This window comes from Gracilinanus agilis, chromosome 6 (assembly GCF_016433145.1).
Source record: "Gracilinanus agilis isolate LMUSP501 chromosome 6, AgileGrace, whole genome shotgun sequence".
Classification (NCBI taxonomy): Eukaryota; Metazoa; Chordata; class Mammalia; order Didelphimorphia; family Didelphidae; genus Gracilinanus; species Gracilinanus agilis.
The window spans coordinates 231,290,532-231,315,835 of record NC_058135.1 but is presented as its reverse complement, the minus strand read 5'-3'; the positions used below and the strand labels follow the sequence as shown (position 1 = coordinate 231,315,835).

The window sequence follows — 25,304 nt, the reverse complement described above, 5'->3', positions numbered from 1 at the left end:
CGCATAAAGCAATTGCAAGTGATTTTGTCATATTTTATGTAAAATTACCGTACTTTTTGAGATGAATGAGGACTTGGTATTCTGTTAGCCCGAACCTGGTGACGGTGGTGGTGATGGGGGAGGGTGGGGGAAAGTTTCCTACATTGATTCTCTCCCCTCAGGAAGCAAAAATTATAGGTTTCTGAACTACTACTCATCCCCATGGAAGCATCTGGTAGAGGGTACTCTGGGACAGGAGTCATGATCTCGTTTTCTTTTTCTGTCTTATCCCCACTTTAGGTTATATCAAATAAATAAATCTCTGTTGTTGAATGATGGTAGTTTCTGCCCAGATTTTTTTTATGAACCTGGCATGTGCTTCCCAGGAGTATTCGAGATGCCATTTAAACCCACGGCAACCATGCTTTTTCTGCTGGGGGTGGAAATGTTCAATAATCCTTGACATGCAGAGGTTGAGGCATAATCAAGGTGTGAAGGAAAACAAAGGACCCAGAACCAACTTTTTCAACTTGCTGGCTGGAACTGTTTGCATAAGTCAGTGGTAATAATTGAGACTCAGGAGCAGAGAGCAGTATGGTTGGTTGCTCATTCAGGGATGAGTACTGCTTAGCAAGTGATGAACTCAATGGATCAAAGCATTTAAAAATATCTTGGTAATGAGTAATGATGGTAATGACTCATTTGTTGTCTAAATGTGGTTTTCTAGTGGTTGACACCCAAGACTAGCAGTTAAAAAAATAACCTTTACCTTCTGTCTTAGAATCGACTAAATATTGGTACCAAGGCAGAAGAGTGAGCAGTAAGTTAAGCAATTGGGGTTAAGTGACTTGCCCAAAATTGCCCACTAGGAAATGTCTGAGGCTAAATCTAAATCCAGAGGACCTTCCTTCTCTAGACCTGGCAATGTATCTGCTGAGTCACCTAGCTGCCCCAACAATTTCTTTTCAAAGGCACCCTCAGCACCATCCCGTCCATCTTGGGAACTAGTAAGGTGTTTTGGAGGTACCACCCACTGTTGCTCAGCCGTGTCTGATCTGTATCTTGAGTTAGGACTGAGGAAACTCCTTTAATACAAGGGCTTTATGATGAGTCAGACTAGATACTAGAGTAGACCGATATGGAGTAGGCCAAGGGAAACCACACAGATTGGGCCAATATCATTTGACTTTTTCTTAAAAAAGTATCCCACATAAAAATAGAATAGTCCTTCTAAGGTTTGCAAAATTAAACTCATTTGATCCTCACAACCATCTTAAATGAGGTAATCAGGTAGCTATTATTTATCCCCATTTTACAGATAAAGGAATTAACACAGAAAGGTTGATTTGCCCAGGGTTAAGGCAAAGATGCAAACTTAGGTCAGCCTGACTTATCTTGTGCCCTAGGCGCTGTCCACTATGCCACTCAGCTGTCATCAGTTCAGAGTTTGAGGGCTACAGACCCTATACATTAATAGTCAAGGCTTCACTAGGACTTCCTCAGCTGCAGAGGCATGTTGCTGCACTTTGACCAAACATCATTGCTCTAAGGAGAAGGGGTTTGGAAAATTTTGTCTTTACTGAAATGTTATATAAAATGTGACCAATACTTACACTTGACATATCTATAGATAACCCCATTGCACCCAAAGAATCACGCACCGACTCCCCATTCCCACTTTTTTAACAGAAGCGGAGGGGGGGGGAGGCATTAGAACTGAAAATCATAGTTTATTTACAGTACATGGTAGAGTTTCAAGCATTCAAGGAATGTTTCCTTCAGCTCTTTGGGCAGCAAAAAGAGGGTGGTTGGACTAGGTGATCTCTGAGGTCTGTTTCCAAGCTCATGTCGATTCTAGAATTCACCTTTTAAAAGGCTTCATGCAACTCATGAGCGTACATATGCCTAGACCTCACATTCCAAGGGTAAGTGACTTTATCCCATGACTAGAACACCCATCCATTACTAAACCCAACTCTCATTCTTTGTGAAATCAAATTTTAGGCTCTTTTAAAATAAAGATCCCATACTTTCTCATGGACCATCAAACCCCTACCCCCATTGCTTTCCTTAAGGTTAGCTCTGCCTCTCTTCCTCAGTTGTTCTTAGTACAGCTTCCAACCTTGATCAAGAAGACCATGCTCTCTGCCAGGGAGCAGCAGTAGCACTGAGTCAAGTTAAGAGGTAGGAGTGAGTGAAAGAGGGAAGAAATGTGAGGGCTAGAGGCAAGTTACACTTGACTTCTCATGCAGAATATATCAGATCGGGCATTAAGAGTAGTATGGAAAACCTTAAGTTTTAGGTAAATAAAAGCAAACCAGTGAAAGTATAAATAAATTTTTTAATACCTATAATTTCTTTTATACATCAATTGAAAAACTTTCATCTATATTTTCTGCATGTGCAAAAGTACTCTCGCACTTCAACAGCACCAGAAAAACAACTATGTAAAAAGGTTTTTTTTTTTTTTTTTACCTGATTTGTCACATTGTGTTAAAGACACAATGATCTGAACAATAACCTCAAAGAAAATCTAGGGCTACCCTCAATTATACAAACACTTTGAACATATTGCATCACATCCACTCACCAAATAAATGTTAGTCTGATACATTCAAACATCAAAAATAAAACAAGCAGTCTCTCTTCATATATTTATTCTTTCCAAGTATGTTTTGGTCTCCTACTATACTTCAGAAATGTTCTGCAGCCACTTTTAAATTACAAAATGCAAAACAGAATAAAAATAATTTTTCTCAGAGAAAATCTTCAGATTTACATAAAAAATTTAACAGCTTCTCATAGACAGGAAATCTGATATACTCCTCCAACTCCCATTCCCACTCCTTCACAGCATACAGTCTTCTTTATCTAAGGCTGCCTGTGATATGCAGTACCCTGGCCTCCCAGTGGACATTACATAACATTTACAGTATAAAGACAAAGACAATTTCTGGAAGTAATTTTAAATAGAAAGTGCCCTTACTTTGACTTAGCAACAGCATAGACAGTAATTGTGCAATCAAAGCCACATTGGGGTTTTATGAAAACTACTTTCACATTATTAATTTCGGAAATGCTGCACCCATTATAATTTTAGTACTTACTACATTCACAAATTAATCTTACTAATAAAAAGGCACATCTTCAAATATTGAATAAAAATATCCCCAATCAAAAAAAGTAGAATATACATGAAAATCAAACATGATGTGTGATCCTTTATGAATAATAGCCTATTCTTGTTTCTTAGCTTCTCAAGGTGCAAGAGCTTTTGCCCAGTTTGACAGGTTGCAGACTTGACTTTAAATGGATTTTCTGGTGAGCAGCAGACAAGACTTAGAAACAAAGTCAAGATGAATACAAACCCCAGGGCCTCCTCACAGCCACATGAGTTGGTAGCTGAAGCACCCTATTGTAATGCTGGTGTTCAGGGGGGCAAGACTGAAATCTGCCTCACAAGCTTACCATGTTACAATGAGAGCTTTGCACATTCCTATATACAAGGAAGAATAGTGACTCAATCAAACCAAATCCAAGAACTGATGGACTTCTATTCTACTGTATATGTAAAAACTGCACAGAAAACACTAAGTAATAAAAGTTAATAATCTGAGACAAAATGAAAAGCCACAATTTGTCAGCTAATTCACAAAGTATTGTAGTATACTATCCCAATCTCAATACTTGACAAGTCTACATGGAAAATAAACAATCTGCTGTAGTAAGAGGGAAAAAGAAAGAACAAACACGTATGTGAGCACAGAGAGGGGGATGCTAAGGGAAACAACATCCCAATCTCAGTTTAACAGGAAGAACCTCAAATGTCTTTTGAACCAGCTGCTGCTGGTCTTTGTGGTTGTTGTATGGACAGTGAAAAGGAGCCACCAGGACACTATGCCATCAGTGTCTCATGCATGCTTTAAATGGATGATGATTTCTAGTGACCAAAAAAAATGCATAGTTTTTTTTTTCCACCAGGTCTAAATAAGACATGATCTTTTAAAGTTTTAATTATGCAGTCCCTGGCTGCTCAGGCACTTGGCTGCCTGACTTTATAACTTAAAACCACAGCAAAATGAATGTCAGTGTATTCATATTTCTGAAAGAACTCACCTTGGGCAAACTAATTTGTAAACAAGATCATCTGGCCCCACATTCAGTAATGCTAATATATGACCACAATCTACTGGATAGGAGAGAAAACTCACACAGGTTTTTTTTTTATTCTCTTTGCTTAGTGGGAAGACTAAAAGGAAGGTGTGGGGGGGGATCAAAGGATGTACACAGAAATTTGTTCAAAGAAACAAACATAATGATGACTAAGAACCCTTACAGGACCTCCCCCACCCCTACCCCCCAAGTGATAATAAACGTTAATGGAGAATGTATTCCACAAGCAGATGCACCACCAACGTTTGAATATTTTCAGTTAACAGGTTAAGGTACAGGCTTTTCCCTCTATAATGTTATTTCATGGTTCCACTCTCTTGTTGACTTTTAAGACTTTTAAAGTTATTCTTTGGAAGCCAAGTCTTCTTGCTGGAAATACATTGAAAGGTGGCTCAAAGCACACAACAAATAAGACTGAGGGATGATGGGGAGGGTGAGATGGACAAAAATGAGTTAAATCACCCCTCAGCTTAATAAGAAAGCAATGCCGGGGGACAGGCTTTATGGGCTTTCTTTATAGTGCATAGCTTGAAATAAAGGTGCAATGCCGGCAAAAGAGGTGATGTTTTTGATATAAAAGTTACATTTTGTTTTTTGCCATTAAATGATTAGTACTAAGATATTTAATGCAAATCCTTAATACTGAGAGGCACTAGAAGTGCACCTTAGAGGAACTCTGAGGGGAAAACCAAGCCATATTTAGCTTCTATTTTAGATATAATGCTCCCAAATCTAACGTTGGAATAAAGGAACTCCTTTATTTAGGAATACTCTTTTCTTCAATATAAAAGTGGATTTTAAAAAATAAAATTAGTCTACACAGTGACCTTTTCTACTTTACCTTGGCTTAGAACCAGGGTAATCATAAGAAAACTGTAAAGAAAACTGGGTAAAGAATATTCTTATATCAAGAGGCATAGCTTATAACTCCAATATTAACACATACATTTTGTGATTGAAAATGCTCTGCATCCAATCCTTGGACAATATGGAGTCCAAGATAATTTATTACATTTTTATTTCAGATTCATAGGAATAGCAGCCATTCTGAAATTATGAAGCCTACTCTATATTGTCAAACTATTATTTTAAGACCTCAGGATTCTCAAATACATAGGCCAGGGCAGATTCCTTTATTGCTGGCAACATTTGTGAAAAAGACTGACATTACAGGTTATTATTCTTAAGAGAAGCCTATGACATGATCTTATTGGTTCAGGGAAGTGTCCTACCCATCTATCTGGGCAGTAACTATGGAAATAGAACAATAATCCTCACTTGATTTTTAAGTGTCAAATAAATAACAAGTGACTAGCTAACAACTGGTGAGTGGACCCCCCTCCCCCCCCCATCAGTGTGCATAGCTCATCAGTATCATTGCTGGCATCTTTGAACAGCTATTTTCATATAAACATTCAAATGAATATTACATCTCATCTGCATTACAGATTTAACCCTGGCAAGTATTAAAAATAAATACTTTCTGTTCAAACCACAGCCTTGTTTTCCAGTGCTTCCTTTACATATCTCCTTCTCTAGTCCCCAAATAAAATCCAAAGAGAGAAAGGGGTTTTTTCCAGTCTGTAGAGAGTTCTTGAGAAAGTATTTTCTCCCAATGGTAAAAAACTGCAGCTAACGCAGTTTCATTTTCTTGGCTTTCCGGCGTTTGAGTTCCTCCTCTTCACGTCTCATTTCTTCGAGGTCCTCTTGCATTCCAAGTCTCAAGCTGGAAAAAAAATAGAAACTCTTTTATTACACTCTTCAAAAGGTTGGAGTAGAATAAAAGTAACAAACCACATGCAAGAATGTTAAATGGAAACTCCTATGGGCAGCATAACTCAAAACACATCAAACCACCTAAGGAATGGCAGAGAACCATTTTGAGGTCAAGGACCATATGGATAAGGGGTAGTTAAACATAATTGAAGAAAATGTAATAGTAAAAAGAGCTTGAAAGAATAAATTACATTACAGCATTTACAATTAAGGAAAGTATCACAAACTTTTACTAAAGACATTCCCCTAATATTCCATATTGTTTATTCTGATGCTCTTAGAGAAGTGGTCATTAGCTATCAGCTGCCATTCAGAAAGTAGAGGCTTTTCCCTGTCATGGAAGCCCTTGGGAGATAGGAGAGGGAGAAGAAAAGTATTTCTCAGTACTTTCCTACTGGGAGAATGAGTACAATTAAATTCAAGCATTAAGTAAGCATTCTCTATGTTCCAGATGTCCTAGGTGGCATGGTGGATAGATGTTGGCCCTGTTGGCCCTGGAGTCAGGAACACTCATCTACCTGAGTTCAAATCTGGCCTCAGACACTTACTAGCTATATAACCTGGACAAGTCACTTAACCTTGTTTGCCCCAGTTTCCTCAAATAAAATGAGCAGGAGAAAAAAATGGCAAACCATTACAGAATCTTTACCAAGAAAACTTTAAAAGGAGTCACAAAGAACTGGACATGACTGAAAAATGACAGAACAACATGTCCAGGTATTGTGCTAGGCACTGGAGAGAGTTATAAACTTCAAAGGGCCTATATTCTCCTGTGGGACTGAGGACATAGCTTCATAGATAAGTAAATAAAATTATTTTGGAGGGATGCAGGGAGGAGCATGAACAACTGGGGGAATCAGAAAAGATTTGAAGGGTTGTAGTAGGACTGGGTACCAGAGGGAGAGGTGAGAAGGGAGGACATTTTGGGACTGGGAGATAGCCTGTGCAAAGGCACATATCTGGGAGACAGGTGTGTGTGGGGATTACTATAATAGCAAGCTGGCTGGGTTGGTTGAGATATGTGGAGTGGGGAGGAAAGCAGGGGATAATGTGTGGAAATACAGGTTATAGAAAATTGTGAAAGTTGATTATTGTTAAATAGATGAGTTGGTATTCTGTCCTGAAGTAATGTGACTTTAGATAGTTACACAAAATAGTAGTGGTGATACGGAACAGAATCAATTTAAAAATGGAATAAAAATCAATTTGATTTTCTCATAATGTTAAGAATAACTATCATGAAATCAAAACAATGCTCAGAAGTTATGATCAAAGTTGGCCTCAAAGAAGAGATCAGAAGATATGTCCCCCTGACTCCTTTGTTGTAGCAGTAACAGTGTTGAGGGGGGTTGGGGGACGGGGAGAGAGAGACTGACTGTCTGTCTGTCTATAGAAAGAGGGGTTGGCCAGTGTTAACCCAGCAGAAATCAAGAAGAATGAAGTCTGAGAAAGGACCATAGCATTTGGCAATAGAGACATCACTGTTGATTATGAAGAATGGAGTTTCAGTTGAGTGGGCTGGACGCTAGGCTGCAAGGAGTTGAGAAGTGAGTAGTAGAAGGTAATAAAATGGAGACGATATAGAAATGGCTTTTTTCTAAGGACTTGGCTGTGAAAGCAACTGATAATGGAGCATTAACATGATAGGATATTAGGACCAAATGAAGTTTTTTTTTTTTTTTTAAGGATAATGAGAAACTTAGACATGTTTGTATTCAGCAGGGAAAAGGAACCTGTGGATATGGAATGGAGAGAGATGAGAATAGAAGGGGCAAGGTGCTAGAAGGATAGGATCAAGGTTACAATGAGAGGGGCTGGAAATGCTAAGAAGGGTTACTTCTTCCACCGAAACTTGAGCAAAGGAGGAGAGAGGGGAGGGAATTTTTTTTGGGGGGAGGGGTAATATGAGGTAGGCAAATGGAGAGTTTACAGTGAATGCCCTGAGAGGAAGGGAGGAGGGAATGTAGTAAGTGGCTTAAAGGAGAGAAGAGATATGGATTAGGTACTATGCAGAATGTAATAGAGGTCACAACTAACATAACTATAATATAATAGGTTATGACAGAATAGGGTAACACACTGGATCACTCAGATTTTCTAACCTCATTACTGACAGCCTAGGGAATATGAAGTGAAAATATAGGCTTACTTATGTAGTCAAACTAAGTCCAGAAACCAAGCTATACCCTCCTCACCCAAAGAATAAAGAATGGAAGCCTGATTCTCAGGTTTTCAATTTCAAAGCTTCAGCATCCTATTATATCCTACCCAGAACAGGAAAACACTTCTCTTCCCCCCAAACCAAAGGCTATTGTGCTTCTGTAGCATGTAACAATTACTGGACTTATTGCTGGTACTACACATAGGTCTGGTCCTTCTAGTTCAGCTTTTGCCAATAGTGATATCAACCAACTTAATTCTCACTACTCCCTGATAAGAAACTCTTCTTCCAGCCAGGAGACCTATTCAGCTGTGCAGAGAATACTTTACAGATTCCTCCATCCCTCATATTATTCCCCAAGGACCTGTAATCACAACCATTCTCTGCCTATTAGAATTCCACCTATCATAGGATCTTTACCAAAATGATGTAAGTGCTGGAAGAGACCTTACAGACAATCTATTCTAACCTCCTCATTTTATAATGAGACCCAGGGAAGGGAAGAGACTTCCCAAAGTTCTTTGGGAAGTGGCAGAGCCAAGACTCAAACTGGGGTTCTTTGATTCCAAATTCAGTGCTCCATTCTTCTGAACACTCCAGCATCCCCCACCCCACTCACAGAACTGTTCAAGTCAGATTTCTTCCTCAGCATCTTCCCACACTACCTCAGCACATAATGATCTATCACTTTCTCCTAAAACTTCTAAGACTTCATTGTTGGGGCTGTTCCTCATGAAATGCCTTGTATTTTTAGTTATTATTTTATGAATAAAAGCTTGTCTCCTTGAGGGGAAAAACCATATTTAGACTTCTTTTCCATCCATGTCCTCATAGTCTCATGTATGGAAAAGGAACTCAATAAGTATTTGTTGATTGTCACCAATGTCTCTTGAAGTGTAAAGTCCCTAATTTGACCAAGTATGAACATCATACTAATCATGCTGCATGCAACAAGAAGAAAAGGACTTTCACAGAATATTCACAGAATTAGCACAATTGTGTTGTCCGATACATACCTCTTGGCTTCCTCTTTCTGTTGCTCTCTCCAACTGCTTTCCATGTAACGTAAGGCATAATCACTCTCATCTTTGTATCTAAAAATTAGAAATTAATGATATAAAAGTAACTAAAGATTTAACAAGATTTCAAAATCCCATTTGAAAAACCAAATCATGTCTATTAGTTGACTAAATAAATATACATTTACTTTGGCACTCAGTACCATTGGTTTCTTGAAGGTGAATGAAGGGAAAAAACCCACACTGATATACCACATGTGTTCATCCATTTCCCAAGTATTAAATAAAACATTTAGGTTGTTCAGTGTCTGTACTATTAAATTCTATTTTTCTATGACTATTCACAATTAATAAACACAACAGAAAACTGTGATTTCACTAAACATACTTATTACGGTCATATCCAAAGATTTCCCGGATATGTTTTGATATTTCTTCTTGAGGCTCTCCTTCATCGTCAATGAAGTCCTCCATTTCGGAATCATACTCCTCATCCTCATCTTCCTCAAGATAGCGTTTCCGGGCCATGGGAGGAAAGGGGGGTCTCTGGGTACCTAGGCATAGAAAATCATTACATTGCTAAAGGGATGGCAAATGTTTTACAAGACAGACATTTTGAATATTTGTTTGATAATGCATCAATTTGCCTAAAAAATAAAAGATCCCACTCTGATTGCTCAGTAGGATGACAGGTGACCTTAAGAGATGAGATGAATGCTACCAAGCCAGCCTCAGCGTAAAATAGCCTTTATTCAGTGATCAAGTTATGTATTGGGATGTTTCAGCAATTGCCAGCCCACAATTTTTCTTTTCTTTCTTCTGCAGCTCACTTGTGATATATATTTTACTACTTCATCTTGGACTCTACTACCCTGCTCTCCATGAGGTTTGAAGCAACTCTGATGAATGAGCAAGATGGTGCCCCTGTCTTTCACCACCACACAAACACACTGAAAAAGATTCCTAGCTATAGAAGTAAAAGTAGATTTTTAAAAATTCTTCCACCATGAGCAACATTTCCTTAGGGTTCAAGTATTACCTTGTGGATATACTGCAGGTCTGTAGCCAGGTGGAGGGGGTCTCATCCCATTCATTATCCCATTGCTAGGTCGGCTGATGATATTCTTGGAAGAGATAGTTTCTGAAACAACTGTGCATCGGGGCTTCACAGAGGGGCCTGAGCCACTGACTGTCCGCCCAGGGCCACCTGAGCCGCTGACTGTCCGCCCAGGGCCTCCCGAGCTGCCGACTGTCCTCCCAGGGCCTCCCGAGCTGCCGACTGTCCTCCCAGGGCCGCCTGAGCCGCTGACTGTCCTCCCAGGGCCGCCTGAGCCACTGACTGTCCGCCCAGGGCCGCCTGAGCTGCTGATGGATCTCCCAGGACCACCTGAGCTGCCAGCAGGTCTCCCAGGGCCACCTGAGTTGCTGGAGGGTCTCCCAGGGCCACCTGAGTTGCTGGAGGGTCTCCCAGGGCCACCTGAGTTACTGATGGGTCTCCCAGGGCCACCTGAACTAGGTCTCCCAGGGCCACTCAAACCACTAACAGGTCGTCCAACTAGGGTCACTGTCTGTCCTGTAGAGCCTGTGCCACCGAGTGGCCGACCAGAGCTTCCTAAATTGCTTGTAGTAGGATGCCCACGGCCACTTGAGCCACTCATGGGTCGTCCACTAGGGCCTGAGCCACCAACTAAACGTTTGGATCCACTGGTTTGCTGTTCAGGTCCTGAGCTGGAGCTGCCACTGTGCTTCCTAGGGCTTGGGCTTTGGACTGGCCGAGCAGTCCCTACACCTGGCCGGCCTGAGGTTGAGTTAGAACTGTTCCCTGGCTGCTTGGCACCTGAATTTCTTGTCTTTTCATGTGGAGTAGAGACAACCCCAGACTTGGAATGGCTGGGATGGGAAGAAGGGGATTTGGAGGGCCTGTGCTCATTAGATTTTTGAGTCCCATGAACCACAGTCTTTGAGATCCCTGTCCCCATAGAATGGGAGCTAGAGCGGGACTTCCCTGCCCCATTGAATAAGAGGCTGTGACTTTCACTTGGTGAGGGCTGGAAGTTATCTCCAGAGCCTGCTTTGGTCCTCTCTCCTGACTGGGACTTACTGGATGGCAGTCTCATAGTTTTCTCACTGGTTGCAAAAGATCTAGATTTTTTCTCAGCACCTATATGGGGAAGGTGACTCCCCCTGGAAGAGGAATGTTTGTCCCCAGGACCTCTGTGTCTTTCACTAACACTCTCTTTTGAAGAAGGGATCTTTTTAGACACAGTTGGAGGAACTAGTCTTTTCTCTCTTTCAAGCATCTTTTTCTCTTTTCCTCTATCTGTGTTTTTGTGTTTTCGTTCTAAGAATTCTTTTTCTCTCAGTTCTTCTGCAGTTCTGGGCCGTTCTTCTATTTTCTTTACTACCTTAATCTCCACAGGTTCATACTGCTTCTTCTCAGCCAGTCTGAGTAAATCCGTGAAGTTCATGGGTGGAGGGGCACTTCTGAGGGGGGCCTTTGGTTTTGTTATAGTCTTCAGGGGTGCTTCCTGCTCTTCATACTCCTCAAACTCCTCATGCTCTGACTCTGTCTGACAATATTCCAAAGGTGGTTCTGTGTCCTCCTCATTGGAGCATTCTTGGTCTGCTTCTTGGCCTGTGGGCCCCTCAATTCCGTGTTTTTTCTTTGCTTTCTCTTCAAGAGGAATCCCATCATAACCATAGAAGTTGTCTTTTGTCCGCTTTGCCATGGCTCTTGCTTTCTTGTCATGTTTTAGCTCTATGCGTTTCTTCACCAAGTCTTCCTTTTTCTTCTTTTCCTCTAAGGCTAAAAATGATAAGTAGGAATATGTTAGTAAACCATAAGGTAACAGCTTGCCATTCTGAAACTAGAAAACATGATATTCAAAGCTATAACTCTGCAGACATCTAGGAATTGAATAAGGAAGTTATTATAATTATCAGTTCAGTCATATTCATATAACGAGTGGGTTACACATGTTTTTCTATATGACTAAGCACATGAAATACTCAAAACAAAAAGCTTAGCAAGCTAATTTAAATAAATTAACTCAGCAGTCTCTAAGAATCTTCAAATTGATCATTTGTCTTATGAAGAAACTATGACTATTTCTTGGACTTTTGCAGTTAATAAGATTTGGCTTTTTTTTATTAATTGCATCATTGCCTTTATATTGCTATACATTTTATGCTGTAAGTAAAATGAAGTAGACTTGAGTTACAAGGCTCCAAGTACTACCAGTTTATTAACAATAAAGTATGAATTTACTAATAAAGAGGGTCAATAGCCTCCAGAGTGAGCCCGAAGACTTGGAGGATGGACTTTTTTTTTTTTTTTAAATAAGCAGAGAACAAAGAAAGAAGTTGGTAGGTCTGGAAAACAATGACTTGTTAAAGGACTCACATCATGAGGGTGGGGATAATGTGACTGGCTAAAAGCCTTGGAATGTGGGCAGGTAACAACTCCTCCTTCCATCTGGACAATGTTGACTGATTATCTGCCTCGTGCTTGCAGGAATAACTAATGGCAGATAACAAATTTCCTCTAATTGTACAAAAACAGCTTAGAGTTGATATATTTCTTAGAATGGCACCATGCTTGCTAATACAGATAATAGACATCCTGGAATTAAACCAGTATAGTCTATGTAAAAAAGATAAATTTCCTTGACTTGAAGTGATTTATTAGTGGTAATGGGATAACGATTCCCTTTGAATTAAAGTTTTATGAAAGCACTGAATTTTTAAACTTAGCTCAGTTTTCCTTCAATTAAAAATGATTGATTTTAAAATTTTACTCAGTTTTCCTTTAATTAAAAGTGACTGATAGGAAAACTGAACTTTTGCATTTAATGGAGGAAGCCTAAACTTCTGAATGTATGAGCTTCTTCACTTAAGAGACGGGAGAAAGGGCTTGTTATACAAAATACAGAATAGTTATAAAATAGGATCAATTTTTTTCTTTTATATATTATAATTAAAAATTTTTTATTTTAAAATATTTTCCCATGGCTAAATGATTCATATTCTCTCCCTCTCCTCTTCCCTCCCTCATCCTGAAGCTGACAAGCAATTTCACTAGGTTATACATGTATTATCACTCAATATCTAAAATAGGATCAATTATAAAAGTGATGCAAGAGCAAATCTGATTTTCTCATTTAGTTGTACATCTTAAGAACACAAAATATATCATGCCCATAGCTTAATCTCAAAAGAAGGCTGTTCTAAGTATGTTAAGGGGGGCAGCTGGGTAGCTCAGTGGATTGAGAGGCAGGCCCAGAGATGGGAGGGGTCCTAGGTTCAAATTTGACCTCAGATACTTCTTAGCTGTGTGATCCTGGGCAAGTCACTTGACCCCCATTGCCTAGACCTTACCTCTCTTCTGCCTTGGAACGAATACCCAGTATTGATTCCAAGACAGTTAAAGTAAGGGTTTAGAAAAAAAAAAAGTACATTAAGCTGAAACATGATAAGACAGTGAGAGCCACGGCTACCTGAGCATAGTCTCTGGCTTCAAGGAATTTATATAATCTAATAAGGGTCCTAAGACAAGCACTAAAATCCTCCATACTATAAACAAGAAAGACAAGAACAAATACATTAAGGATACTGTATCCAATGACAATTGGAGAGCTGAAAGCAAAATGGAAAGTACCTTTTTTCCTTAACTCTTCTTCTTTCCGCTTGAGGAAAGCCTGCACTGCTGCTGACTGGACACCCTTGACTTTGGGATCTCTTTTAGGAGGACCTACTGCCAAACTGTATCTTTTCTGAAAGGAAAAAAAAAACAAGTTTGGGTGTTTGATTTTTTAAGCTGCAGAAGGTTTTGAACATGAATAACAAGTATGCTGCCTCTGAACCATTCCTTCGTCCATTTATTTCCAAATATAAATACATATATTTATGAAGTTTGACATAATAGGAGATATGCCATGCCTGAGCTAAATGAGCACCTGTGTTTAAAATAAATGGGTTTAGTCTCACACGTGGGTGTTCCTTAAGACAAAAACAAAATGAAAGAAAAAAAGGGGAGGGGATTACATATTTGGAACATTCATGGTTAAGAATAATGATTCAAATTGGGGAAACATGGGCAATTCAGTGTTTGTAGTAACTTATTAGATTCATTTCTATTTTCTGACACTCCCCCACACCCTGCATGGTCACATGCATGCACACACATAGATGCACTCATGCACACCCATCTATAGCGTTCTTGCAGGATTCACTTCAATTCCACCTCCAGGCCTGTCTCTTCTTCTCATTCCCCACAAAAGGTCAGTACAAGATATGTGAAGTTCTGCTGTATGTATATTTATTAAGCTATCTTAAAAACCACACTTTAATATGTCTAAGATTCTAAAATAATATTTTTTAAAAACACAAATTTAATAAATCTCTCCTGACACTGGATAAAGGACATATTTTTAGACATACTTAAAGACCTTAAGTAGCAACTGGTGAAAGCTAACAATTCACTAAACCAGGGGTATCCAACCTATGATATGCATCCAAGGGGTTTGAGAAACTTAGTAGAGCATACTGGGACTATTTAGCAAATAATTAAATTATCCCATCAAACCCAACCTCTTTAGTTATAAGTACATGCACAGTAAACCCCAGAATTTATTTCCTTTCATATTGAAAAGGGATGAGGGTGTTATGGAGAACAGTTTATTGAAAGGCAAAGAGGTATAAGTACTGAAAATATCTTGGGAACCTCTATGTTATTAAATCCTGTGAAGAAGTTTTGGTTTAAGAGATACTATGTACTCTAGCTCTCATCCTCCAGAGTTCTCAGTAAATAAGATTCTACCTTTCCAAAAAAGATTGTTGCAAAATTAAGTATTTCCCTGTTATTTTGCTCCAACCTTGGATAAATGTACACAGTATAACTGAAAAATTATGGCCAGCCTGAGTTGAATAGAGACATTCAAATTTATCCTTGGCTTAAGATAAGAAAGAATACTTAGAAAAACATTAGCTGGACATTTCTAAACGCATAATGATCATCTTTAGTTTTTTAGAATAATGACTGCAAACTGAATTTTCTACAGTTCTGATAAGATTCCATTTCAATTCAAAAAATATTTCTAAAGCACCCATGTGCAGGGTTTGTGCTGAAATATTAATCTGCAGTCAGATGCCTGACTCTTAGTTGAGTTTATATTTTACTTCCAAATGGCTACTATTCTTTCTGCTGAATGCCTCACTGGCTTAGCACAGATGGCATTTCTTTGGGTTTTGATTCTTAAGCAATATAGTCATAAAATGACTAAAACTAAGATAATGTTTATTTGAATTACTAAAATGAAAACAAAATGTGGCACTTTTATTGAAGGACCTATGTTAAGTATCCATCTAATCACTATATAGGCGTGGGTTTAGATTAGCTCCAGGATTATGCCAGATTTCATTCAGAAACCATATCAGATGAGAGAAAGAGGTCTCTCAAAGGTTCAATGTCTTTTGGGAAATGAAAATTAATAAGATAGCAAGTTAAATTAACAAAAACAATCTCAAGTCACATGCCCAGAATATGTCTGGAGAGGAAAATCTAAGGATCCATATACAAAAGCACAAGGTACAACAAGGCAGAGAACATTTTGAAATATCTTAAGAAGTGTCTGTTTACTCATGAAGCCAGATCTAATCTAACCAGTATATCCTATGCAACGACCACAATACTACCAGCATCAAATGAATCTACCAACAAAACTCTTAATTATGAAGTATCCAAATTTTTATTTGTAGTCATCTTGCACTTTGGGTACTGACAGATTCCCCAAATTCACAACAAAATGCTGTCATGGGCATAGTAGTAAAGCACCAATCAACTAATCTGTATTTATTATTTGGCCTATCCATGTACTAGTTAATGTGGAATGTAAAAAAATATACGAGTTCCAGTTCACAAGGAACTTAAGAGACTATTATAGGGGGAAGGCTGAAGGTGAAGACCCATTCTACTTGTACCTAAAATGAGATCAGGATGTACTTGTACATGCCTTTTGCTGATCTGGAGGATATGACAATCGTAGGTTCCCATCCCTAACACATAAGGCTTTTTTTTTAAGGCCTTTAGAGTGGTTGTCTCCAAAAAAGGACCTGAGTCTTAATCTCAACTGATTAAAGAATTATAAGGTAGGAGACCAATTCAATTTTCCTTCCTGAAAGCCACTCAGACATAAGTTTATCTACAACATGCCTACCTATACCAACCCTTTCAATATTCCCTAACTCTAATGCCCTTATTCCTAGCCCAGAAATGGGGTTCTCAAGAAGTGAGATCCTAAACCTGATCCACATAGACAAAACAGCAAAATTCCCTGACTTGTTCCTGTTCTCTCTTTTCCCTATACTCCATTATATTGGTGGCTCAGTCTAGTAGATCAATGGCCTCCACCCTCCTTCAAAAGAGACACTTTCATTTTTTGGTGGGAAAGAGCTCAGGATGAAGAGGTTTGAGTGGGCTATGATTTACACCATCTGTGCTCTCAAACCTATTCCTCTTTTGAGCTTCCTTATTTCTCTGAAGGCATCAGTATCAAAGTTTCACAGGTTTTCAACCTTCCTCTTATCACAGGCTCCTCCCTCAACTGAAAATGCTCTCTTCAAAGTTACCAATGAAGTCTTATTATATATATCAGATGGCTTTTTCTCAGTCTTTACCCTTCTTGATCTCTCTGAAGCATTTATCACTGTTAATAAACTTCTGAATTCTTACCATGTCAACACAAATTGTAATAACTTTTCAGTCACTTCCTCCAAATCCATTCAATCCTATTCACTTTTCTTATATGTTCAGTATGCCCTCCAAATGAATGAAAAAATATGCTATGCTTCAAGAAACTAGGCTAAGCTCTGGAGACACAAAAGCAAAGGCAGTCACAACCCTCAAAGAGCTGTCATTCTAACATGGGCAAGCAATCCACAAGAAGTGAAGGCCAGAGATAGGGGCACTTTGGTACTGAAGGACTCAGGGATAATAAGTGGGACCACAATAAGTGGATGGCACATTCAGAGGAAGAACTGTGGGAGGAGAAACACAGAGGAAAAACAACTGCTTGAACACATGGGCTGATGGGGATATTATTGGGGATGAAGACACTAAACAATAACTCTAGCCCAACTATCAATAATATGGCATTAGGGCTTAATCAATGACACATGTAAAACCCAGTGGAATTGTGCGTTGGCGAAGGGGGGGTGAGGAGGTATGGGGAGAGGGAAAGAACATGAAACAGGTAAATATGGGAAAATATTCAAAACAAAAATAAAAATAAAAAAATAGGGTGGCAAAGCTAAATATTTGCTAATGGTTTAAAAACAAATGAAAAGCCTCCCTAGACCCAACCATATCCACTATTTTCCTATTATCTTACCTCTTTTTTTTTTTCAGGCAAATGCTTTTAAGTCATTATACCCGTCTTTTCCTCTTCTATTTTCTTAACCCTCTATAATCTGTCCTCTCTCATCACTTAATAGAAACTTCACTCTCTGGAGTTGCCAATGAATCTCAAGCTTCATCCTTTTGTACTTCACTGCAGCATTTGAGTGCTGCTCATTTTTTCTTTCTTTGGATACTCCTCCTTTTTGGGTTTTCATGACTCAGCTTTTTCTGAAGCCTGATGTGCTGAGTCATCAGTTTCACTCCCACTAACCGTGAGTGCACTCCAAAGGTTTTGTCATGGGCTCTTTTCTTTTTTTCCTTTCTAAACTCTCTCTGGGTGACCTCATCAACTTCCAGGGGCCCAATTATTATCTCTAGGCAGATGACACCTAGATTGATCTACCTATCTGACCCCAGTCTCTCTTATCTTTCACTGAAATGTGATTTGATGTCATTGTGAAATCAACAGAATGAAAACAGAACTTATTCTCTTTACCCCCAAACTCACCCCTCTTTTGAATTTCTTTATTACTATTGGGAGTGACATTACCTTTCCATAGTCATACCCAGGTTTGCAACCTTAGTCATCCTCCTTGTTCTCACCTCACATATCAATCAAATCCACATCGCCAATTCTTTCACTTTTATCTCCTACAACTTCTTAAGCATAAATTATCCTCTCTCTACATAGTCACCCTAGGTTCAAGTCCTCAAAACCTCTCCCAGGACTACTGGTCTCTCGGCCTCAAGTCTCTTTCCAAAGCTGCAAAAGTGACTTAAAAGTGCAGGTCTCATCATGTCACACTCCACTCCCTTCAACTCCAGAGGGTCCCTTGTTGTCTCTAGAATAAAATAGAAGCTTTTTTCTTTGAAAAATTTTATTTAAAAAAAAAATGAACTTAAAAAAAAATTTCCATATACAAAGAAGCATCAATCTCTATGAAATCATAAATTTCCATCGGTACTTCTTTATATATATATAATATGTATATAATTCTACATGATAAATTCAAAACTGTCCCTTTCTGTGCATTTTTTAAAAATGGTCCTCTTTTTTGGGAGGAGGGGTGCCATTATTGCTAACCTGCTCCCCTTATTCCTTATCCCCCATAATTAACTGACAGTTATGGGGGGAGGAACCTGTAGGAACAGGGTTATAAGAGGATAAAAGAAAGTACAAATCATCTCCAAAAAGACTGAGGAAAAGTTTAGCCAAGGACCCTGGAAAAGATTCTGGAATGTGAGGGGCTTGTGAGAAAAACTGTTAGAGCTCTGGTTTGCTATCGTTTAGCTGTCTGCTTGGAGAGAGTTGGAGGTTCCTGCTACTTTCCCTGTTACCTTTCCTTTTTCAGACCTCTTAAGCATAGTTAAACAAAACAAATTGGGACCTACAAAAAATGTAGGTCATTATACCTTGTGTTCATTACTACTCTATCTAGGAGTGGGTACCATTTCTCATTATAGGTCTTCCAGAAATATGGCTGGTGGCTGCTATGATCAGAATTCTTAAGCCTTTAAATGTTTTTCTTTACTACTGTTTTTCTTTCTTTTTTTTTTTTTTTGGTATAAATTTCTGTCCTTGTTCTGATTGATTTGGCCATTGGTTTGATCATTCCCCAATTGTCTAGGAGGAGATTTAAGGCACCTCCTTGGCTAGACTTTTCTTTTTCACCCCTTCTAATTTCTTCAGATTCAGAAACTTTTTTACTTGTGACTATTCCCTCCCTTATTTTCTATCCAGCCCCCCCCCCCACCTTTGAAATGTAAATCTCTTAAACATTTGGCCTCTACCTATACCTTTCTAAGTCTTACAGCACTAGGTGATTTAGCCATACTGCATTATTTTTGATGTTCCATGAATGAAAGACATTTCACTGTTCTTTGGCTTTGCACTTGGCTATGTTGGACCCAAATTTTAATAGCCGGCCCAGATTCGGTGGTGGCTGGAGAAATCACACCGACAATGCAATACACAAGAAGAGGCTCATTTATTTACTAGCAATAATGCTAGGCAGAGAGGCTTGCCTGACTGACCCTTTGGATCTCTTAGCCAAGGGTTTTTATAGGGTTTCTGGAGAAGGGAGTCTGGGAACATTCATGTTCAGACGTCATCAAGGGGGGATGTTAGGGTCAGGGGATCAGGAAGCATCTGTCAACCATCCATCAAGGGGGAATGTTAGGGTCAGAGTGTCAGGAAGCATCTGGCAACCATCCATCAGGGGGGAATGTTAGGGTGGGGGGGGTCAGGAAGCATCTGTAACTTATCTCAGGAGGAGATAAGACAGTTACGTGCTGGGAAATATTTGGGGCTGGGGGTTTCAGGAGACCGAACAAGGCGGTGGCCAGGAAATAGCTTATTGAACAGGCTAGAAATGGTTCAGTAGCCTGTCAGGCTGAATTTTAGGCCCAACAGCTAGTCCCCCACAGTCATAATGCAGTACTCTATAACACTCTTAGGGCTGTTGTACAGCTGTCAGAAGCAGTGAAAAGAAATGGTACCTACGGTGTGGGACTTCTTTAAAAGAACTGCTCAAACTACTAGAAAGTTCTTCCTTTGTTTCTCTGAAGCTTTTACCTTTACTCCCTCTATTATGGTTCTAGTTCTGACCTCTAGGGCTATGCAAAAGAAATCTAATTGGATTCTCTTTCAGGGAATCTAAACTGCTACTTTATAATTACTAAGAGTCTTTTGTTGAGGGTTGGAAAGGAAGAGAAGGGAAGAGAAGACACCAGCAAGCATAAACCAGAATTGGGAAATGTCATAAGTCATAGTTTTTCTCCTTAACACAATACTTGACTGGTTACATCATCTTAGAATCACCTGTTATTTTCTTAATTTTCCACTGGGAAATAATTCTGGATATCTAATTTTTTTTAGGCATGATGCAACCCTGTCTTTGTTTTAACTAAGAATATTCTGGGATAAGAGTTTTCTCTCTTTAAAAAGAAAAAAAAAAAACAGAGCTATCTCCTGTTAGGAAGTATTGTTTTGTTTCTGAAGTCAACCATGACAGGAACCACTCCCTGCACAATCTGTGCAGGTGTTTGAGGTAGCTGGGCAACTCAGGCTTTTAAATGAAACTATCATTTCTTGGTTTTAGTGTACCAGACCAGTTCCTTTCTAATTATCTCTGAAGCTAGGTACTCTTCCATAGTGAGTGCAGGGAATTAGGACACCTGTAGGTTCCAAATTTTGTAGCTCTGTATGTATATGGGAAGCTTAAACTGTCAAAAAAACCCATGAAGGATAAAATTGTAGATGAAGCTCTCAGCATAGTGTCTGGCACATGGTAAGCACTGTATAAATGTTAGCTATTGTTGTTATTGCAAAGTCTGAACATGAGAGATTTAAGAGACTTTTGAGAACATCTAGCTCAACTTCCTGACTAAGGCCCAGAGAGGTTAAATGTTGAATAGGTCACACAGCTAGTTAGCAACAAAGTTAGGTCTTGGATTTCTTTACAAGACTTTTCCTATCTATCATCACCAATTTGGTCACTCATTCAACTAATTAAGACAGACCTATAACATTTAATTGAAAAATAGGATGAATGGACTCTAGTATCAAAACCAACAGTTTTGAATGAACTGATTTATACACAAGACAATGTTTAGAGAAATAAAATTCCACCCCTTGAACCTTTGTATTCGATAAAAAAGGAAGTAAACGTTTATTGGACTCAATGCTGATCTACTTGGGAAGTTCATACAAGCTGAAAGTAATCCTACTTCCTATGGTTTCAGAGGTTTGTGATGTAGTTTAGACCAGAAGAATTAATGAGTCATGGTTTAAAGAAATTTGAGATGGCCTCAAAAGTAAAAAGGGGCAAAGACGTGGTGAAGTGGATAGAGATCCAGGTTTGGAGTCAAGAAGACTCTTCTTTCTGAGTTCAAATCTGACCTCAGACATTTCCCAGCTATGTCTCCTTCTGGAGAAGGAAATGGCAAAACATACTAGTTATCTTTGTCAAGAAAATCCCAAAAGAGGTCTTAAAGAATCAAATCCAATTGAAAAATGAACAACAAAGTTTAAAAAAAGTTCATGACAAAAACTGCAAATTACAAATAACCTTTCAGATACATAGATGGTACTCAGTAAATATAGGTTGTTTGAATTAGCACAGATGTTTGCTTTCTATTCTTGACTACTCAAACCACAGGAATCACTACTGTGCAGCTGGGCTGTGAGTACTGTCAAGAGGATATAGAATGACTGATTTGTGAAAAGGTAATAATGTGTCATTCTTCATTGATTGAATTTTAAGAATATACCTATGGGGCAGCTGGGTAGCTCAGCAGATTGAGAGCCAGACCTAAAGATGGGAAGTCCTAGGTTCATATCTGACCTCAGACATTTCCTAGCAGTGTGACCCTGGGCAAGTCACTTAACCCCACTTCTGCCTTAGAACCAATACAAAGTATTGATTCTAAGACAGAAGGTAAGGGCTTAAAAAATTTTTTTTTTAAAACAAAAAGACTATACCTATGCTCATAGTATGTATTCACTGAATCTTGAAGGAATAGATTTTCAAAGCTTCTTGTCAACGCTATCTTCACCCAAATATTACAAAGAATGATTTTTTCCTTTCTCTTTGGTTTCACTGTAGTATTTGACTGCCAAGAATCTCTCCTCCTTTGGGTTCAGACAGGCCACACACACTGCTGGATTTCTTAGCTCTCTACTGTTCCTTCTCTGGTTCCTCATTATCTTCCCAATCCTTAAATGTATATATTACACAAGGGTCCATTTTCAGCCACCTTCTTTCTTTACATACTCTCCTTTGGTAATCTCATTTACTTTTATGGTCTCAACTATCAGCTCTACACAAATTATTTAGGCAGCTCAATGGTTCAGTGAATAAAGTACTGGACCTAGAGTCAGGAAGACCTGAGTGCAAATCCAGCCTCAGATTCTTATTGATGAATGACCCTGAAAGTGTCACTTAACTGCTGCCTGCCTCAGTTTCCTCATCCGAAAAGTGGGGAGAATAACACCTAGCTCCCCCATGGATGTTGTGAGAATAAAATGAAGTAAAATAAAAAGGCACTTTGCAAGTACTATATAAAGCCTAGCTACTATTAATATATTAACTATTTTTAGCACAAACCCACATTTTATATCCCCCAAACTGTTCTGATTTCACTGTAGCACCACCATTCATCCATTCTCACTTTGGATTCTATTCCAAAGTGTCTTCAACACTTTTGTCTCTATTCCCAGTGCTGCAGGTCCTTCTAAGGATGTCTCTGACTGCAGACTCTCCTCCCAAATACATTCTCATCAGTGCCAAACAATTTCTTTACTCACGCAGACATGGGCTTGCCACTCTCTTGCTTTCTAATGCATACATAGCAAAGTTTTAATTTCCATACCCAGTTAGATAGTAGGCAATTTTTAGGACCTTCCATAATTTGGCTTAAACCTATTTCTATGCTCCAGAATTTGACTCTTCACATTAATCCCCCCAGACATTTCCAGTATCATTTCATTGTTTTTGCCTTTGTGACTGGAATATCCTTCTCTTCTGTCTACTGGACTCCTCTATATGCTTAAAAGCATAGAATCCAAATGCTACCTCCTCAAGAATAGAGAAGCAATGTTTCTTCACCAAGACATCCTATTTATTCTAACATCTGTAAGAGAAGAGCCAGCAGGCTCTCTACAAAATACATTATTTGGTACTTATTACAATCCTGAAAGGTTGGTGCTATTGTCCCATTTCATTTATGAGAAAAATGAAGGTGAGTTTAAGTGATTTGTCACACAGCTAGTAACTGGACTTAAACTTAGGTCTTCCTGATTTCAAGTCCAGAGCTCTATCCACTGCCACTACCCAGCTGCCTTCTCACACTCTGGGAACAAGTAACATTATAGCTACAGCAAGTTGAGCAGGTGTTCTACCTACAGACAGCAAAGTCCCATGGGAAGGACAATTTCCCATAGCCTTTCAGGGCTGACACGAATTGAGCCCACCTGATTCTATAGTAATAAATGAGTAATTACTTTTTCTCCTAGGAACTCACATAGCAATTCCCCTTGAATCTCTTTTATGCGCTTACCTATTACTCTGTATCATGGATAATTGTGTATGCATCCTACCCTAACACTGGGTAACGGTATTTGGATGAAATAGCTGGGAAATCACCTCACTTACAGTTTTTGCCATATATCCAACACAGTCCTCTGTCCACAATACACACTTAGATCCATGTGGTCTCCAATACCTGTTTAATTTGCCAACAATTTCCCTACATTTAACTCGATTAAATATACTATTTACATTTCCTTTGTAGGCTCAGCAGAAAAGGTGACAACCCTAGGTTTGGGGGGGGAGGGGAGGGAAGCTCATCATCTTATTGGCTGCTGTGGCAGAGTGGGAGGGAACGCAAAAAGTGAGACCCAAGCCATCCGACTCTGCCACTAAGCAGCCTCGGTTATCACGAGACCAGATGGAGACAAAAAAAGGGTGTCAAACCGGGAGATGGCAAAACTACCCATCTATGGATGGACAAACATTTTCTGTTACGGGTCAGGCGGTGCTGAGCGCTGACGGGATACGCGAAAAGAAGGAAACAAACTTCCCGTCAGTCTTTTCTACCTTCGGGGAACCTTTAGAACTTCGCCAATAGCCTCCGAACTCGAGAGGGGCCGGAGTTTCTAGCTGGAAGCAACTTAAGAGATAGCGCCCCTTTCATTTAAATACGGGATATTAAATACAGGCTCACACGGAGGAAAGAGACCTAACCAGGCAGGCAGCAAGCTTCTTCCGCAGGACACCCACTGCCCTATGCCGGTCCCGGCTCTGTTCCCGGCCGTTGGCAACGGAGAGAGCGCGCGGCGGCGACCGGGTCTCCCCCTTCCCCCTACACTGGGTGCTCCATGCCTATGGTCGCCCCGGGCTCCGGCAGAGGGCGGTCCCCGAGCAAGCTCAGCTACGGAGCTTCCCCACCCCCCCAACCCCTAGAAGAGCTTCACTTACCGGGATGATGTTGAGTCCCTGTTGCTCAGACGCCACCATCAGGATGTCCCGGAAGTCCATGGTGCTAGACCTTGTGGCCGGGCAGGGCCAGGGCAGCACCGAGGCTCGCGGGCGCAGCCGGGGGCCCGGGCTGCTACAGCTGCCCCCTGCGCTCCCCAACCCGCGCCCTCCACCCCACGTCTACTTCCGGCGCCTTCCAAATTTGGAAGGCCCCCTCAGCCCGCAATCCGCCCTCCCTCGTTCCAGGGCAACCTATAATATTTCGGTTGCGTCACCCCGTTTCGTACGTCACTCGGGAGAGCTTCCGCACTCTCCACCGGATACACGTTAAAAAAAGGGTCAGGTGACTTTCGGCCTTTGGCGATCGCCGCAGGGGGAGGGGATCAAAACCTTGGTGGACCAATGAGAACCGCTGCAGCTAAGGTCTGGAGATGCTGAGTGAGGAGCGCGGTGCGCAGGCGCCACGGTTTGCGGAAGTAGGAGAAAGTCTGTCAGTTTCTCCGGCTTGAGACTCGCGGTTCCTGCACTCGGAATCGTAGGCTCCAATGTTCTGTTGGGTCCAGTGGTGGTCTCAGTGGGGCCCGATCCAAATTGACTGCGGTCGGGTCATTCCTCACGAGCTGAACTGAAGTGTATCTAAGGAGCGAGCCGAATTTAAATATCTTGGGTGTCGTTGGTTACGCACGAGAGCCCTACTGGCTTCACCCTTTGGTTCTCGAGAGCCCCACTGGCTTCACACTTCTTGGTGCTCGAGCCTTATGAGCTTCACATTTTGTCTTCGTGTCTATTTTTAAATTCGTGCGAATTCACCCTAGTGCCCA

The 25,304-nt window shown here is 40.1% G+C and overlaps 1 protein-coding gene across 1 annotated transcript; it reads right to left on the bottom strand.

Annotated features, from left to right (window-relative positions):
• Positions 1-5,627: 5,627 nt before the first annotated feature.
• Positions 5,628-24,663, bottom strand: SPTY2D1 (SPT2 chromatin protein domain containing 1). The gene is made up of 7 exons (XM_044682378.1): positions 24,484-24,663; positions 13,766-13,880; positions 10,754-11,914; positions 10,148-10,585; positions 9,497-9,662; positions 9,106-9,183; positions 5,628-5,878 (listed from the first exon to the last, which is right to left on the bottom strand). Exons 1-7 carry the CDS (start codon positions 24,541-24,543, stop codon positions 5,785-5,787), a joined length of 2,112 nt encoding a protein of 703 aa, XP_044538313.1. The 5' UTR covers positions 24,544-24,663; the 3' UTR covers positions 5,628-5,784.
• Between the last annotated feature and the right edge of the window lie 641 nt (positions 24,664-25,304).